Raw genomic sequence first — 18834 nt, 5'->3', positions numbered from 1 at the left:
CCCCCAAAGCCCTCGCCCTCTCTCAGATCTCTCGATGTCTCCATGTCTCTCGGTCCCTGCTCTCAAATGTTGTGTTTGTGTCCTTCCCCCTCTCTCCCCATCTTGTCTACCGCTCCCTATGTTATATGTTTTATGTGTCGGTTTGTCTTTCTGTGTGATTAATGTTCGCTCTTTCACGAGCCTCGATATTGTATACAAAACAAAACAAAAAAAAAAAAAAAAAAAAAATAACAAATATATCCTATATTATGTACTAGCGAGCGGCCGCGTACCAGCCAAAGGGGTAGCCCATGGTTAGCCTAAATATAGATTTGATGACGTCGTGTTTACACATCTGAGCGACAGAAACTGTCTACACATCTGAGCGACAGAAACGTCTACACTGTTGGAGCTTCACTTTTGGAGAGACAGAAATTCTGGGTCATTTGGGTCCTCTGGGTCATTTGGGTCATTTGGGTCCTCTGGGTCATTTGGGTCCTCTGGGTCATTTTGGTCCTCTGGGTCATTTGGGTCCTCTGGGTCATTTGGGTCCTCTGGGTCATTTGGGTCCTCTGGGTCATTTGGGTCCTCTGGGTCATTTGGGTCATTTGGGTCCTCTGGGTCATTTGGGTCCTCTGGGTCATTTGGGTCCTCTGGGTCATTTGGGTCCTCTGGGTCATTTGGGTCCTCTGGGTCATTTGGGTCCTCTGGGTCATTTGGGTCATTTGGGTCATTTGGGTCCTCTGGGTCATTTGGGTCATTTGGGTCCTCTGGGTCATTTGGGTCCTCTGGGTCATTTGGGTCCTCTGGGTCATTTGGGTCCTCTGGGTCATTTGGGTCCTCTGGGTCATTTGGGTCCTCTGGGTCATTTGGGTCATTTGGGTCCTCTGGGTCATTTGGGTCCTCTGGGTCATTTGGGTCCTCTGGGTCATTTGGGTCCTCTGGGTCATTTGGGTCCTCTGGGTCATTTGGGTCCTCTGGGTCATTTGGGTCCTCTGGGTCATTTGGGTCATTTGGGTCCTCTGGGTCATTTGGGTGCTCTGGGTTATTTGGGTCCTCTGGGTCATTTGGGTCCTATATTCCTATCCTATAACATATATATCCTATAACCTATCCTATATATATCCTATATCATATAACATATATCCTATATATCCTATAACATAACATATAACAAATATATCCTATATTATGTACTAGCGAGCGGCCGCGTACCAGCCAAAGGGGTAGCCCATGGTTAGCCTAAATATAGATTTGATGACGTCATGTTTACACATCTGAGCGACAGAAACTGTCTACACATCTGAGCGACAGAAACGTCTACACTGTTGGAGCTTCACTTTTGGAGAGACAGAAATTCCCAGGCAAACGCTATAACGCACCAGGTTTACAACCTGTGCGTTAATAAAGGGAGAGGGAGACAAGATGGGGAGAAAGAGGGAAGCACACAAGCACAACAGCAGAGAACAGGGACATCAGGAGATCTGTGGAAGGGAGGGGGGAGGGGAGGGGTACACGGTATAAAATAAATTGACACTATGAGGAATTTCAGGAATGAAGTCAGAGATTGAAAGAGGTGGATTTGAGATGTATTAACGGTGGTAGAAAAGATCAAGGTTTTGGATGGGGAGAGATGAGATTTTTTTTTTTTGTATGCAGAATCGAGGCTCGTGTAAGAGTAACACATGGAACATGAAAACGTGCACAGACACATAAAATATGCAATGAAGGGAGCGGGAGATACGAGGGGGAGAGAGGGAGGGAAGCACACAAGCACAACAACAGAAGAGAACAGGGACGTCGGTAGATCTGTGGAAGGGGGAGGGCTTTTGGAGGAGGAAGGGGTACACGGTATAAAGCAAATGAACACTTCCAGGAATTTCAGGAAAGAAGTTGGGGATTGAAAGAGGTGGATTTGGGGTGTTTTAACGGGGGTAGAAAAGATCAAGGTTTTGGATGGGGGAAGATAAGAGATGGTGGTGAACAGCTGTTTTAAAGACCTGGAGGGAGGTGTGGGATTGTAGAGAGTGAGGGAGTTTGTTCCAGAGGCGGGAGAAAAGAGGAATGAAAGAGTGAAGGTGAGCAGAGAGTCTTGATGTTGGCAGTTTCACCAGAAGAGGGTTTCTGGCAGTTATTGTGTGAAGGAATATTTGGGGGACACAGCACAGAGAGAGCTTGGGGAGCAAGGCCGGAGAGGAGTCGGTAGAAGACAGAAAGACCACCAACCTGCCTGTGGTGAGAGAGTGAAAGGCCCTCAGAATCAGCTTCAACATGGGAGATACCAATAATCCTGAAAGCTTTGGTTTCTTCAGCGTGAAGCTGAGCTGGGTGTGAGGCAGAAGCACCTGCCCAGAGGGGAGAGCAGCATTCCATCAAGCTGTGGATGTGAATGCAAAGTTGAAAATGGGATTTGAGTTGATGAAAGTGAAGTGAATGAATTTTAATTTTTCTGTTGGTGTTGTGTATGTGGTACAGGCATGATGGGTCGTTTGACCTTATCTTATGTCTCAGTTTGTAAAAGCATTTGGTTCAGTTTCCTTAAATAAATAAAAAACCCCCACACTATTTTCCTTTGAGCCCTTTTGTTTTTTGTTTTTGTCCCCCGTCGCACCGCGGAGCGAAAGGGGGACTATGGTTTTCCCCTCTGTGCGTGCGTGCTTAAGCAAAGGACCGAATTCTAATTTGGTGTGTCGGTGCGTAAGACAAATGATGAATTGCGAAAGATGATGGGAATATTGCCTGTGATTGATGCTGTGAAGAGGAACAGGTTGAGATGGTTTGGTCATGTATTGAGGAAGGATGAAAGTGACTAGTTGAGAAGAGTGATGGAAGTTAATGTAGAAGGAAGTAGAGGACGGGGAAGACCGAGAAAGACTTGGCTAAAGATGGTGGAAGAAGAAATGCGGGCAAGGGGGTTAACAAGGAGAGATGCAGAAAATAGGGCAAAATGGAGAAGATTGTCATGGGGACCGCAAGGCTAACCCCCGCTCTAGCAGGGAACATGGCCTTAAAATGCATGTTGTGTTGTTGTTGTGTCGGTGCAACCCACATCAAAATCCAAGATGGCCACCATGCATCTTCCACTTTGTCAACTCGCATCACTTCACCGACGGAGGACCTAGGCATAACGCTTGTTGTCCCCCGTCGCACCGCGGAGCGAAAGGGGGACTATGGTTTTCCCCTCCGTCCGTGTGTCCGTCCGTGCGTGCGTACGTGCGTGCTTAAGCGAAGGACCGCATTCAAATTTGGTGTGTGGGTGCAACCCACGTCAAAATCCAAGATGGCCGCCGCCATGTATGTCTGAACCTTGTGAGTGGAATATCTTGAAAAATAAGTGAAGTACCAACTTCTAATCTGGTGTGTGGGTGTATCCAGTCATAAGGAAGAACGCTATTGAAAAGTGGGTCGCCACGTCAAAATCCAAGATGGCCGCCGCCATATATGTCTGAACCTTGAGTGGAATATCTTGAAAAATAAGTCAAGTACCAACTTCTAATCTGGTGTGTGGGTGTATCTAGCCATAAGGAAGAACGCTATTGAAAAGTGGGTCGCCACGTCAAAATTCAAGATGGCCACCACCATATATATGTCTGAACCTTGTGAGCGAAATATCTTGAAAAATAAGCGAAGTACCAACGTCTAATCTGGTGTGTGGGTGTATCTAGGCATAAGGCAGAACCCTATTGAAAATTGGGTCGCCACTCAAAATCCAAGATGGCCGCCGCCATGTATGTCTGAACCTTGTGAGCCGAATATCTTGAAAAACAAGCATTCCGAGTATTGCGCTGCACTGCAATACACATCCCCGACCAAAGTTCAAAGTGCCATAACTTTGTCAAAAATGATCGAATATGCAAATTTATGCACGGTTGATGATGGTTTTCAAACTTGATCTGAGGTATGCTGAGACACGTGTGTCACGCCTCGCCTCGTTGATAAGGTCGCTCCGTGGAGCGGCCTGCACGTGTTGCACTGTGTGAATTATGGCTTAGCGGTTAGGGTGCCGGCTTGGGATCCTAGGATCCTGGGTTCGAATCCCGGTCGATCGCTGAATTAACGCCAGGGGGGTTGACTCAGCCTGTCATCCTTCCGAGGTCGGCAAATTGAGTACCAGCTTGCTGGGATGAATGATCACGGTGTGTACCCCGATTCAGAATAGGCACACTGTATCCCTGCGCATCGTAAGAGCGTGACCAAGGGTTGGCGTCAGGAAGGGCATCCGGCCAGAAAAACATTGCTTCAAACAGGGAACCATGATTGTCATGGGGCCCGCAAGGCTAACCCCCGCTCTCGCAGGGAAAAATGGCCTTAAAACGATCATTCATTTATTTTTCATTCGACTCACGGTCTGAGGTACTCGCGATTCAAGAGATATCCATTTTTTAAAATATTTTCGTTTAATTAACGATATCTGCCAAATCACGTGCCCTATCGCAAATTCCAAAAGGACATTTTAGTAGACTGACATGCTGAACAGATTTGTGAAGTTTCCCCTCGATTGGATCAAAAATGAGGGAGGGGCTCGGTTTTAAAGGTTCATGCTTAAAAACGTCATAACTTTGAAACCATCAGTAATTTATTATATTTTCCGGTTCACGATCAATGATCGATGTGTATATATATATGTTGCTCGGCTTGGCTCCGCCCCTCCGGAAAGCGCGCGCTGTGTCGCGCTGTTGACGTTCGCGAGACTCGGCTGAGGACGCGCAGTGCGGCTTGAGGAGAACTCGAGAATAAACAAGAGATATCCATTTAAAAAAATATTTTCGTTTAACGATATCTGCCAAGCCACATGCCCTATCACAAATTCCAAAAGGACATTTTAGTGCTGAACAGATCTGTGAAGTTTCCCGTCGATTGGATCAAAAATGAGGGAGGAGCTCGGTTTTTGAAGGTTCATGCTTTAAAACGTCATAACTCTGAAACCATGTGACGCATGACGTCATGCTCGCTGACTTTTTTGTTCGTCATTGGTATGCGATTCTGCCTGCAAAGTTTGGCCTCGATCTGTTGAGCCGTTGCAGAGAAAAAGGGGTTTTCGTGTTTTCACGAAAAACAATATGGCGGCTGAACCACGTGACCTGTGACGTCATAATTACCATTAAAATATTCTACAGACCGAGTCCATCATATGGTGAAAATTTGATCTCAATCGGTCCAATTATTGCAGAGAAATTGGTTTTTAAAGGAAATTAAAACTTAAAATGGCACTGAGTTAAGGATCATCACAATTATCAGAATTACCAAAGTTCAAAGTGCCATAACTTTGTCAAAAATGATCGAAACGTCGTGAAGTTCGAACTTGACCTGTAACTTATCATGAGGAAACCATGTGCCAAGTTTGAAATCATTAGCATTAAGCGTTTAGAACAAAAGTCCGGAAAACTGTTCTTTGCGTGACGGACTGACGGACTGACGGACGGACTGACGGACGGACTGACGGACTGACGGACTGACTGACGGACTGACGGACTGACGGACTGACGGACGGACTGACGGACTGACGGACTGACTGACGGACTGACGGACTGACGGACGGACTGACGGACTGACGGACTGACTGACGGACGGACGGACTGACGGACTGACTGACTGACGGACGGAGGGACGGCGTGCAAACCTATAGTCCTCTCCGGTGTACACCGTTAGGGGACTAATAAGTGAAGTACCAACTTCTAATGTGGTGTGTGGGTGCATCTTGGCAAAAGGAAGAACGCTATTGAAAGTTGCGTCGGCACGTCAACATCCAAGATGGCCGCCGCCATGTATGTCTGAACCTTGTGAGCGGAATATCTTGAAAAATAAGCGAAGTACCAACTTCTAATCTGGTGTGTGGGTGTATTTCGGCATAAGGAAGAAAGCTATTGAAAATTGGGTCGCCACGTCAAAATCCAAGATGGCCGCCTTGCCTCTTCCACTTTGTCAACTCGCATCACTTCACCGACGGGGGACCTCGGCGTAACGCTTGTTCCCATTACGTTGCATTTGCCCTTATTATAAAAAACAAAGTTTTTGAAATCTTTTTTGTCTTCTCTCTTTCCTGTTGTGGGGTACAAGTTGAGCATTGCAGTTTGTACAGAAATTTATGTTTCTTTAATGCTGTGGTCTTAGGCTCATTAAGGAGAGTTTTTATAAATCGTATGCCGAACAAATATGTTGAGATACTGAACAATGTCTTTATAATTCATGAAAATGTTCACAAGGACAGAAAAATCAACAATGTTTGATTCAAAGCCAGGATCATGGCACTGAGTCGTGATCAAATCGTGATCAAAGCACTCGGATTGGAGACAACAAACAGGCCAACTTCATATTGTTACATCGTAGCCATTGTTGTGAATTTGGTACATTGATTGTCATGATATTAAGGCATTTTATGTCAACAGGTATGGCTGGATTATAAAGAAAGGGTGCAAGAAAGTAAAGAAGTGACAAAAGATGGCAATTCGCGGCTCGACAAAGCAAGTGGAAGGGGAGACGAAAAGAGTGCTTCAGCTGAGCAACTATTTAACGCTGGTCTCCAAGAAGTCTTCAAAGCTCCATCGCTACCACCCCGTCTGGTCAAGAAAATTGCCTTTCCATCAAATCCAGATGATGAGATGGTGACTTCATTGAAGTGTCACAAGGATGATAAGGAGGTAAGTCTTGTGCATTCTAAGCAATAAAATGTTTCTCTCAATCGCTTGTTTTGTTCTCCCATATCATGTTATTCTCCTTCCCACATCCCACATGTAACCTGCTTTTGATTACTTGTACTTCCTCTTATTAATTACTTCCTTTTTCTCTTTCATTTTTTTCATTCATTTTGTTTTCAAAGTTTCATTCATTTTGTTTCCTTTTATTGTTTTATTTGCTCCTCCAAATGTTAAATTATTTTTGGGTAGTTGGGAGTGTGGGCAATTGATCAGTCAGTGTCAGGTGAATTACGTTGATACACAATTTTGTACCATTTTGCAAACTTGGAAAATAGTTCTGTTAACTAGTTTGGGCACCTGTGGGAATCCCACGGGCATGGACGTGTGTGACATTTGGACATCTTGAGTTGGATGCTGCACATTCAGTTTTACAAAATGGTCACTGGCAATTCATGAGATCCACAAATGATGTAATATACACAAAATATTTACTTCTGATAACATGTGAATGCATGGGGGGTGGGGGGTGGGGGGAGTGGATCACACATGGGGGGGGGGGGGGGGGGAGTGGATCACACACGGGGGGGAGTGGATCACACACGGGGGGGAGTGGATCACACACGGGGGGGAGTGGATCACACACGGGGGGAGTGGATCACACACGGGGGGAGTGGATCACACACGGGGGGAGTGGATCACACACGGGGGGGAGTGGATCACACACGGGGGGGGGGGGGGTGGATCACACACGGGGGGGATGGATCACACACGGGGGGGGGGGGGGTGGATCACACGGGGGGGGGGGGGTGGATCACACACGGGGGGGGGGGTGGATCACATACGGGGGGGGGGGGTGGATCACATACGGGGGGGGGGGGTGGATCACACACGGGGGGGAGTGGATCACACACGGGGGGGGGAGTGGATCACACACGGGGGGGGGAGTGGATCACACACGGGGGGGAGTGGATCACACACGGGGGGGAGTGGATCACACACGGGGGGGAGTGGATCACACACGGGGGGGAGTGGATCACACACGGGGGGGAGTGGATCACACACGGGGGGGGAGTGGATCACACACGGGGGGGAGGGGGGGGTGGATCACACACGGGGGGGAGTGGATCACGCACGGGGGGGAGTGGATCACGCACGGGGGGTGGGGAGTGGATCACACACGGGGGGGGGGGGGGAGTGGATCACACACGGGGGGGGGGGGGGGAGTGGATCACACACGGGGGGGGGGGAGTGGATCACACACGGGGGGGGGGAGTGGATCACACACGGGGGGGGGGGGGAGTGGATCACACACGGGGGGGAGTGGATCACACACGGGGGGAGTGGATCACACACGGGGGGGAGTGGATCACACACGGGGGGGAGTGGATCACACACGGGGGGGAGTGGATCACACACGGGGGGGAGTGGATCACACACGGGGGGGGAGTGGATCACACACGGGGGGGAGTGGATCACACACGGGGGGGAGTGGATCACACACGGGGGGGAGTGGATCACACACGGGGGGGAGTGGATCACACACGGGGGGGAGTGGATCACGCACGGGGGGTGGGGAGTGGATCACGCACGGGGGGTGGGGAGTGGATCACACACGGGGGGGGGGGGGGGGAGTGGATCACACACGGGGGGGGGGGGGGGAGTGGATCACACACGGGGGGGGGGGGAGTGGATCACACACGGGGGGGGGGGGGGAGTGGATCACACACGGGGGGGAGTGGATCACACACGGGGGGGAGTGGATCACACACGGGGGGGAGTGGATCACACACGGGGGGGAGTGGATCACACACGGGGGGGAGTGGATCACACACGGGGGGGGGGGGGGGGGTGGATCACAAACAGGGGGGGGAGTGGATCACACACGGGGGGGAGTGGATCACACACGGGGGGGAGTGGATCACACACGGGGGGGAGTGGATCACACACGGGGGGGGAGTGGATCACACACGGGGGGGGAGTGGATCACACACGGGGGGGGAGTGGATCACACACGGGGGGGGAGTGGATGACACACGGGGGGGAGTGGATGACACACGGGGGGGAGTCGATGACACACAGGGGGGGGGAGTGGATGACACGCGGGAGGGGGGGGAGTGGATCACAAACGGGAGTGGAGTGGGGGAGTGGATCACAAACGGGGGGTGGGGTGGGGGGGGAGTGGATCACAAACGGGGGTGGGATGGGAGGAGTGGATCACAAACGGGGGTGGGGGGAGTGGATCACAAAAATTGTGGATCACAAACGGGGAGGGGGGGGGGGGGAGTAGATCACAAACGAGGGTGGGGGGAGTGGGTCACACACTGGGGAGAGGATTACATGTATTTTGGCATGGTGAAATTTTTAGGACCACCGTGTTTTGTTGCTTTTCAACCCTCAGCCCAAATTGGGCTAAGGGGTATTGTCGTCACGGGCTTCGTCTGGGCGTCCAGGCATCCGTCAACTTTTGGTTTCCGTCAATTTCAAGGAGAACGGCTTGTCCGATTAAATCCATTTTTGCAGTGTGTGTTGGGGTTGAGTAGAGGAAGGTTCCTTTCGAAAATGGGTGCACTGTGATTTTCAATATGGCCGCCATGGCAGCCATCTTGAAATTGGTTTCCACCATGCATGGGCTGAGGGGTTACGCCCGCTTTGCGGTGCTGTTTATTTGAGGTTACAAATCCCAGCCTGAACACTCGGTGAAAGTTAATCGGCGTTGTTTTGAAGTCGCTGAAGCAACTGGGACACTCTATGTGCTATGTTTGTTTTTTCCATGTGTTAGCAAAAAGAGATTTTGTTCACCACATATTGCATAATGCTGAGTACAAACTTTTTGTCCCGATCGACAAAATCTCAGACTTGCATTGTGAAGTGCTTCCCTCAGAGGAGATTTTGCTTACATTAGATGTGCCCTTAACTCCACCTCTTATGGAGAAAGGTGAGGCTCCTATTGCTGTGGTTGCCCTTTCTTTGGTGAAAGGCATGTTGCGTGATAGAGCTAACATTAACCCCCCCCCCCCACCCCCCAAAAAAAACCGGACACATAAAACATAATAAAGGAAGGGGTAAACAAGATGGGGAGAGAGAGGGAAGCACACAAGCACAACAGCAGATAACAAGGACATTGGGAGATCTGTGGGAGGGAGAGGGCTTGGAGGGAGATGGCATGGGAAAAGGGGGGGGGGGGGCGGTGGGGTACAGATAAAACATATGGACACTGCTCGGACTTCAAAGAAAGAAGTCGATATTTCAAAAAAGGGGATCTGGGGTGAAATTAATGGGGGTAGAAAAGATCAAGGTTTTGGATGGGGGAAGATAAGAGATGGTGGTGAATAGCTGTTTTCAAGACCTGGAGGGAGGAGTGGTATTGAAGAGAGTGAGGGAGTTTGTTCCAGAGGCAGGAGAAAAGAGGAATGGAAGAGTGAAGGTGAGCAGAGAGTCTTGAGTTTGGCAGTTTCACCAGAAGAGGGTTGCTGGCAGATCTTGTGCGACCTGCAGGAATATTTGGGGTACAGAGTACAGACAGAGCTGTGGGGAGCTAGGCCGGAGAGGAGTCGGCAGAAGACAAAGTCCACCAACCTGCCTGCGGTGAGGGAGTGAAAGGCCCTCGAAGTTAGCTTCATCGGGGGAGATTCCAATGATTCTGAAAGCTTTGGTTTCAACAGCGTGAAGCTGAGCTCGGTGTGAGGCAGGAGCACCAGCCCAGAGGGGAGAGTAGTATTCCATTGAGCTGCGGATGAAAGCCTTGTATTTAGTAAGGAGCTTAGGTGTGTCAAGGAGGAACTTCGCACGACGGAGGATGTCCAGTCGGCGACTGGCTTTGGAGGCCAGCTTGGAAATGTGGTTTTCCCAGGAAAGATCATGGCAGATAGTGAGACACAAAAGCGTGAGTGACAGAACTTCTTGGTGAGGATTTTTGAGAAATTAGATGGGAGGGTTGTCCAGTCGGTCTTTTCGGAGAGACACAGTAACAGTGTGCGATTAGTCAGGATTGAAAGATATGTTCCACTTGTTTGACCAGTCTGTGATTTTGTCAAGGTCTCCAGAGAGGGAGGAGGCTGCAGACTGCTGATCTGAGGGATGAGGAATGGAGCGGCAGAGAGTGGAGTCATCAGCAAAGAGATAGAGAGGATTTTCCAGACAGTCGGAGCGATCATTGATGAAGACCAGAAAAAGCACAGGGCCCAGAACACTGCCTTGGGGAACTCCAGCCTGAACAGGAAGGGGAGAAGAGAGAAATACATTCAGGGCCACACGTTGACTCTGACCAGAGAGGAAGTCCATGTGTGGAGATTTCCATGGATACCATAGGAGGAGAGTTTGGTGAGCAGAGCGGGGTGCCAGACCGTATCGAGGGCATGTGATATGTCAAGGGAGACGGCTCTGATTTCCTGTTTGGCATTGAGGACCTCCATCCATTGTTGAGAGAGCAGCAGCAGCATGTCCAGAGCAGAGTGACCTGGTCTGAAACCAAATTGATTATCAGAGATGAAGCCATTGGAGAAGAGGAAGGATTTGATATCCAAAGCACGATGATTGATTGATTCCATGACTTTGCTGATAATTGGGAGCAGGCTGATTGGTCTGTAGTTGCAAGGATCTGTTTTTGCACCGTTTTTGTGTAAAGTGGTAATGTTGCCTGATTTCCAAGCTGATGGCAGATGACCTTGAGCAAAAGGGAGGGTGAAGAGTACAGAGAGAGGGTGTGAAAGAGTGGCAGAGCAGGATTTTCAGACCCGTGGGCTGATGCCGCCTGGTCGAGTTGCAGAATCAGAGTCGAGGTTTGACAAACTTTTCCATCTTGTCAGGAGGAAAGGACACCGAGTCCAGGAGCAGCTGGGTACAACTGGGTACGGTGGGTACAGAGAGGGATGGGTTTGGGACACAAGATTTAGAGGCAAACACAGAGTTGAGGCATTCAGCTTTTTCACGTGCGTAGTCAGCTGTGTAACCGTTTGAGGTAAGGGAGGGGATGGAGGGGGAACAAACACCAGAAACAGATTTGACCAGACGCCCCCAGGATTTGGAAGAGGGAGACAGATAAGAGAGTTAGGTCTTGAGAACGGAGAGATATTGTTTCCTGGCTCTCATGAGGGTGGACACACACTTGTTTCGGGCTTTGTGAAAGAAAATGAGATTTCCTTCCGTTGGGTTTGCTTTCCAGGAGACGAAGGAAAGTTGTTTTTGGGCAACAGCCTCACCACAAGATTCCGTGTACCATGGATGGGAGGAAGGGTATGACAACTGAAGACGAGATGGGATAAATCTGTGCATGAGAGAGAGCAATTTACTTTGGAAGAATTCCCAGGATGAGTTGATGTCAGAGGCGGTAGAGATGGGAGACCAGTCCAGATGATTGATGGCTGCTTGAAGACCATGCCAGTTGGCCTGAGTGAAATGCCAGACTTGTCGACGCTGAGGAGGCTCCCTGAGAATGGTCAGAGAGATGTCCACTTTAACAAGCACATGATCAGATGAGCCGATTGGAGCAGAAGAAGAGCAGCAGACATTTTCAGGGAAGTTAGTCATAACCAAGTCCAGAAGAGAAGATGCTCCGTTGACTGAGATCCGGGTCGGGAAATTGACAGATTGTGTCAGTCCCAGTGAGTCGCAGAAGTCCTTTGCTGAGGAGCCATGGCTGGTGAGAGAGGAACCCACACCCAGCCAACTGGCATGATGACAATTGAAATCACCACATATGAGGAAGAGAGAGTTGGGATGAGTAGATAGAAGTTGGTCCATGTTATCAGACAGCGAGATGTGGATGGAGTCATCACTGTTTGGTGGACGGTACAACACACATATGAACAAGAGGTGGGAGCGAAGGGGAAGCCGTAGTCAGAGGTATTCCTGGGGGTGAGGTGGAGAGAGGGCAGTGCAGGGCGAGTGAGAAAGAGAGTTTTTGATAAAGATAGCAACCCCACCTCCAGGACGAGGCTCAGGTCTGTCATACCGGAGGAGGGAGTAACCCGGGAGAGATACTAAGGAATCAGAGACATCATGAAGGAGGAAAGTTTCTGTTAAGCAGATCACGTCTGGTTTGTCAGAAGCAACCTGTATGGAGAGAGAGATCAGTTAAGTTTGAACGAAGGCCCCGGATGTTTGATGTCCAAACCATTAAGGAAGAGGAAGGGGGAGCATCGGATACAGGGGAGGCTAGGGGAAGGGTCGTATAAGATGAAGGAGAGGAGGAGGTAGGGAGAGCTGTTGATAGTGTGTCAGAGATTACAGAAGAGCTTGGAAGGATGAGCAGGGCAAAAGGTTTGATTTGTTTTGATTTGATTTGTGATGTGGAGGAGAAAAGGTTTGTTTTCAATCATTGCTTAGAAAGAAGAAGCAGCAGCACATCCTGATATCCGACCAGACCAAAATCCAAACTGATCATCAGAAATTACACTTCAAAAAGAGAAACAATTTGACATGAGGAGTGATGATTGATTCTACAAATTTGCTTATAATTTAAGTAAGCTTGATGGTTTCTGGTTGAGTGGTTCTCGTTGTTGGTTTTGTACCCTTCTTGTGAATGGGAAGCCCAGTGTGGGCTTAACAGTTAAGGTGACTGGCTTGAGATCTCCATCCCCCTGTCAAGCCTTTGAATTAACACCAGGTGGGTTGACTCAGCCTGTCATCTCTCCGAGTTTGGCAAAATGAGTACCATCTTACTGGGATGAATGAACCATTCGAGTATCCTGCGTCGGAGTGGCGACCCGTCCAGAATTGTGCTCAATAGCCGAGGAAACTGCTTCGGCAGTCCTGTGCATCATCACAATGCAAAAAAGTGTCATCATCATCACCATCTTGTGACTGGGATTGGCTGTTATCCAAGCAAATAAGAGGTAAACAAGGTAGAAGGAGATGCTGAAAATTGCAGATGGAGTAGGAGCAGAACAGGATTTGAGAACATGGGTATTGGGTACTGATGCAATCTGGGCTGGACAGAACTTTCTCTACATTTTTACTTGCGACGTGTTGCAGGTCTACAAGAGCCCTGCATGGTTGTTGTTGTTCTGTTTTTCGTTGGGGGTTGATTTTTGAAATGTGCACCCATTGGTTGGACAGCTGCTTGACTCCACCCACATTTGGCGATCGACTCCACTTACCATGGCACCCAGCCAAATTAATATGGCTTCCATCTTTGTTTTCTGGTGGGCCTAAGACATCAGGCCTCTGCTTATTATGCACTGCCCATGTTTGTTGCATCAGATTTCCATTGGCTTTGTTTGGGTCGAGTGTTACTCATAATGAGGGACCCTGAAATTGTATGTTGAATAAAAATTTATTAGTAAGGTTTAATCAAGTGTGTTGGGACACACAGCCTTCAAAAAAATCGTGTTACATAATTTTTGAACGGCTCCATATCGCGGTTAAACAATCTTTTGATATAACCGTGGTGAAGGTGACAGAGACAGAGGCAGAGACAGAGACAGACAGTTCATTAGTTAAGAGGGAAAGGGCTGGTCCATGGGGACCGATGGGCACCATGACCGTGCTGCTCTTACGAATCCGGGCAGCAGGGAAGAATGGGTATGATTAAGTCCCCGACTTGCATTGTGGGGGGGGGGGGGGGGGGGGGTACAACCACTGTGAAGAGGCGTCCCCAATAGTTGTCCATGGTGAAGGTTGTCATGGATGAGGTGGCGAGTTAATATTGTTGCGGATCTCGATCGTCGGCTCTCCCCTTGTCAAGGGGAGGGGGGGGGGGGTGGGGTTAATCCCCTTGTCCTTTTATCTGGCCGACGCAAGTCCTGGAAGTTATACGTTCCTTCCGGTCGGTATTAGGTAGGGTTATTGGTCGACTTAGTCCTAATACCTAATTACTAACATCGACCGTGAAGCAAGGGAATAACTCCCGCCCGAACCACGGCGTTAGTGGACACGCCGAGCGAAGCGAGCCGCGATTTGGGCCGTTAATAAGGACTAAACCCGATTATGGCGGTTCCGATCGTGCCATGTTTACCCAATGAGAGAAAAGACGGATGCGATCGGATAAGAGGAAACCAGAAAGAACAGGGCAATTTATTAACAATTTACAAGAAGGAGAAGAGGAAACGAAAGAAATGTACAGGATAGGAAGAGGAAGAAGAAGCGAACAGGGCAGCCTTAAATAGTCTTGACTTATTCCCTGTACAAACGGGCCCGTCTCACACGTACAGACACTCACACGGGGTTGGAGATGGTCGGTTGAGGGTCCGGCGATGGCGTCCACCTCGTCCGGTCCCCGACTCGTACCGAGCAGATGGATGAAGAACAGCAAGCAGGCTCCACGTGGCGTTGGCGCGAGCGGACCATTATAATGCGGGGCGAATGGTAGGGCTGGGCTCTGGCGGTTACACTGGCGGCTGCGTATGTTATCCGAATAGGCGCTAACAATGCGCGTTTCTCATACGAGTCCTTTCACAACCAACGCTTCTCATAAGTCCTCGCAAGGCGCGCTCTTCTTCTTATCAGTCCTTCTCAATGCGCATTCCCAACCAGAGTCCTCTCAATGTGCTCTCTCCCAGTAAGTCCTGTCAATACAGGCTTTCGCTGTAAGTCCTCGCTGGTAAGTCCTGTTAATCAGCGCGCTTCCTTGCAGTCCTGTCATCAGCGCGCTTCCTTGCAGTCCTCTGGTAAGTCCTCGCTGGTAAGTCCTGTGGAAGGGCTTTGCGTTCGCGCTTTTATAAGTGAACCAGCGATCGCTCCGCCAGCCCAAAAGCCACGCCTATCAGGCGATCTTACTTCAGCCCTTGTTGGCTGGTCATCGCTTACCGGCCCCGCCCTGATGGTGGGTTGACGTGGCCACACCTCCATTCTTGTGCTCCGCCCCCTTTTTCCGGGCCTCACCTCGTGGCTTATGGCGGCGTTGAGCAAGCTCACGGGCAGCGAAGGCTGCTGCTGCTGGCCGAGGAGCGTACCAAATTGGGAGGGCCGTGTGGTACAGACAGGAGGGCGAGTAATGGCGTCGCTTGGAGAGGGAGGCTGTCAAAATGGACGGAATGGGGCCTACTCCTTATTTGATTGACACAACGCAGATTCAACTATTGGAAACATGGCCTTATACTAATGAAAATTAGTATTACTAATGAAATTAGTATTACTAATTAGTATTACTATTACTAATGAAGTATGTGTATATACTATTACTAGTATATACACATACTAATGAAATAACTGAAGTCCTATGGTGACCTACGTGTTGCTTGTGGCCTATCTATGGGGTACTACCTTTAGCCTTTAATGATGTCGTATTTACTAGAGTGTGGGTTCTCAAAACCGCAACAATATTTTAAATGTGCGTTTCCCAATCGCGCTGTTCATCGTTTAAGAGTGCTTTAAATGTGCTTTCTCCAATTCACGCGTTAACAGATTTTTGTCGCAGGTTGTAACTACAGTGCTGTCAAGCTTGTTTTGGCTGAGAAAGACACAATGTCCTGTACACCGTGGGTTTGAAGTGGTCAGATTTAACAGTGTGGGAAAATATCAAAATGTGAAAGGGCGAGGTCATAGTAAGTACAAATAGTCTTTATTATCCTGTCTGCCGCTGGATTTTAGGTGATTAGGTGATTAGGCCTGTTGAAAATTTGATGAAAAAAAACCCTCAAATGGCAAACTAGAATGCATCTCAAAATGCAAGCTGACAAAATTAGGAAACACAGAATTTATTACAAAAAAAAAAACAGCCGTCTTGTGCTGTGCAGCGGCAGACAGGATATATATATACTAGCGGGGTCACCCGTGGGAATCCCACGGGCATGGATGTGTGTGACATTTCGACATATTGAGTTATATGCTGCACATTCATTTTTACAAAATGGTTACTGGCAAGTCATCAGATCCAGAAATGGTGTGATGAACACAATTTATTTATTTCACATAATATGTGACCCCTCACTCCTCTCCACCTGACACTCTCCTGTCTCCACCTGACACTCTCCTGTCTCCATCTGACACTCTCCTCTCTCCACCTAGCACTCCTCTCCTCTCCAAACCCTCACATCCCTCTCCTTTCCAATCCCTCACCTCTCCAATCCCTCACACTCCTCTCCTCTCCAATCCTTCACACGCCTCTCCAATCGCGCCTCACACTCCTCTCCAATCGCGCCTCACACTCCTCTCCAATCGTGCCTCACACTCCTCTCCAATCGTGCCTCACACTCCCCTCCAATCACTCCTCTCCAATCGTGCCTCACACTCCTCTCCAATCACGCCTCACACTCCTCTCCAATCGTGCCTCACACTCCTCTCCAATCGCGCCTCACACTCCTCTCCAATCGCGCCTCACTCGCCTCTCCAATCGGCTTTCCCCGTCTCGTTTCTCTCCTTTTTCTCCCGTCTCGTTCTTTTTCTTGCTCCAAATCGGCCCGTCGGAATCGGAAATCGGCCCGTCTCGCCCGTTGGCCCGTCGGAATCGGAAATCGGCCCGTCTTGCTTTTGTGCTTGTGCGTAAATAAATTGTGTTCATGACACCATTTCTGGTGTTGGGCTAGCGGCTAGGGTGCCGGCTTAGGATCCTGGGTTCGAATCTCGGTCGATCGCCGAATTAATGCCAGGGGGGTTGACTCAGCCTGTCATCCTTCCGAGGTCGGCTAATTGAGTACCAGTTCACTGGTAATTCCCTGTTTGTCGTTGAAGGCGGCAAAAAGGGTTGGCGTCAGGAAGGGCATCCGGCCGTAAAACATTGCTTCAAAAAGGGGACAAAAAAACAACAACTACCACGGTCCCCGAAAAGGCCAACCCCCGCTTTGCGGGGAAAAATGGCCTCTAAACGGTGGTTTTTACACCATTTCTGGATCTGATGACTTGCCAGTAACCATTTTGTAAAAATGAATGTGCAGCATCTAACTCAATATGTCGAAATGTCACACACATCCATGCCCGTGGGATTCCCACGGGTGACCCCGCAAGTTTGCATTGACGTTCGTCGATGGACTCGTTCGCCCGTCTCATTCGTTTTCTTGCTGCATCCTGTTCAAGCCTGCGTTCTTCATCGATCGTCTCATTCATTTTGGAAATAGAAGTTTCCACGCAGCGCATGAATTGTCACGATCCTCAAGAGGAATTTGTCTCGTAATCATCAAATGATAAATGGCAAGTAAATTATATTGTGGAAAATTAAAGATTTCAAATAAACCTATTTAAAGTGTATTCGCACATAACTAATTTTAAAAAACGAAGAAATATCTCTCGGTAATTTCCTGAAACATATTTTACTTCCGGCTAATAATGTTGAATTAAATAAAAACGAAGAAATATATGTCGGCATCATTGTTGACGTTTTTGTGACGACTGTCATCAAACGAAAAAGTAATATATCTTAACGGAAAAGCAAAAGCGAATTTTTAATATATATGTCGACACGTTGCCGTCGGTGTCATGTTGGGCGGTGTATGATACACCATGACGCGATTTTAAAATATATATCTGCATTTTCCCGCGTGTGTGGAATGTTCTCAATTATTGCTGACACCGACTCTAAAACCATCGATAAAAATGAAATCATATGGTGAGTTAGATTGGAGATAAAGGCGTGAGAGAGACTCAATGGCCTTGAAGTTACAGGCATTTGAGAATTCATTTCGTTCTATAAACGGCAACTTTCATCGGATTTTCTTCTCGTTTTTTTTCAACCGAGTCTAAAACTATGTTAGCGACTGTGAAAAATGAAATGATATATCGAATTTAAAATAGATATCGACACATTGCCGTCGGTGTCATGTTGGGCGGTGTATGATACACCATGACGCGATTTTAAAAAATATATCTCTGCATTTTCCCGCGTGTGTGGAATGTTTGTGGAAAATTAAAGATTTCAAATAAACCTATTTAAAGTGTATGCGCACATAACTAATAAAAAAAACGAAGAAATATCTCTCGGTAATTTCCTGAAACATATTTTACTTCCGGCTAATATGTTGAATGAAATAAAAACGAAGAAATATATGTCGGCATCATTGTTGACGTTTTTGTGACGACTATCATCAAACGAAATAGTAATATATCATAACGGAAAAGCAAAAGCGAATTTTTAATATATATCGACACATTGCCGGCGGTGTCATGTTGGGCGGTGTATGATACACCATGACGCGATTTTAAAAAATATATCTCTGCATTTTCCCGCGTGTGTGGATTGTTCTCAATTATTGCTGACACCGAGTCTAAAAGTAAAACCATCGATAAAAATGAAATCATATGGTGAGTTAGATTGGAGATAAAGGCGTGAGAGAGACTCAATGGCCTTGAA

General features: G+C 48.3%; 1 protein-coding gene across 9 annotated transcripts in view; it reads left to right on the top strand.

Moving 5' to 3' along the window:
* Nucleotides 1-18834, top strand: part of WAPL (WAPL cohesin release factor) — a 181126-nt gene that overhangs the window by 67016 nt on the left and 95276 nt on the right. For all 9 annotated transcript variants that reach the window (XM_078783251.1, XM_078783249.1, XM_078783248.1 and 6 more), the window contains one exon: nt 6366-6617. In XM_078783251.1, coding sequence (XP_078639377.1) covers nt 6366-6617 — 252 coding nt within the window. The remainder of the gene's footprint in view (nt 1-6365; nt 6618-18834) is intronic.

Source organism: Myxine glutinosa, chromosome 8, assembly GCF_964187855.1.
Source record: "Myxine glutinosa chromosome 8, kmMyxGlut1.1, whole genome shotgun sequence".
Lineage (NCBI taxonomy): Eukaryota > Metazoa > Chordata > Myxini > Myxiniformes > Myxinidae > Myxine > Myxine glutinosa.
The sequence above is the reverse complement of the archived record's forward strand: the minus strand, read 5'-3'. Positions and strand labels throughout refer to the sequence as shown.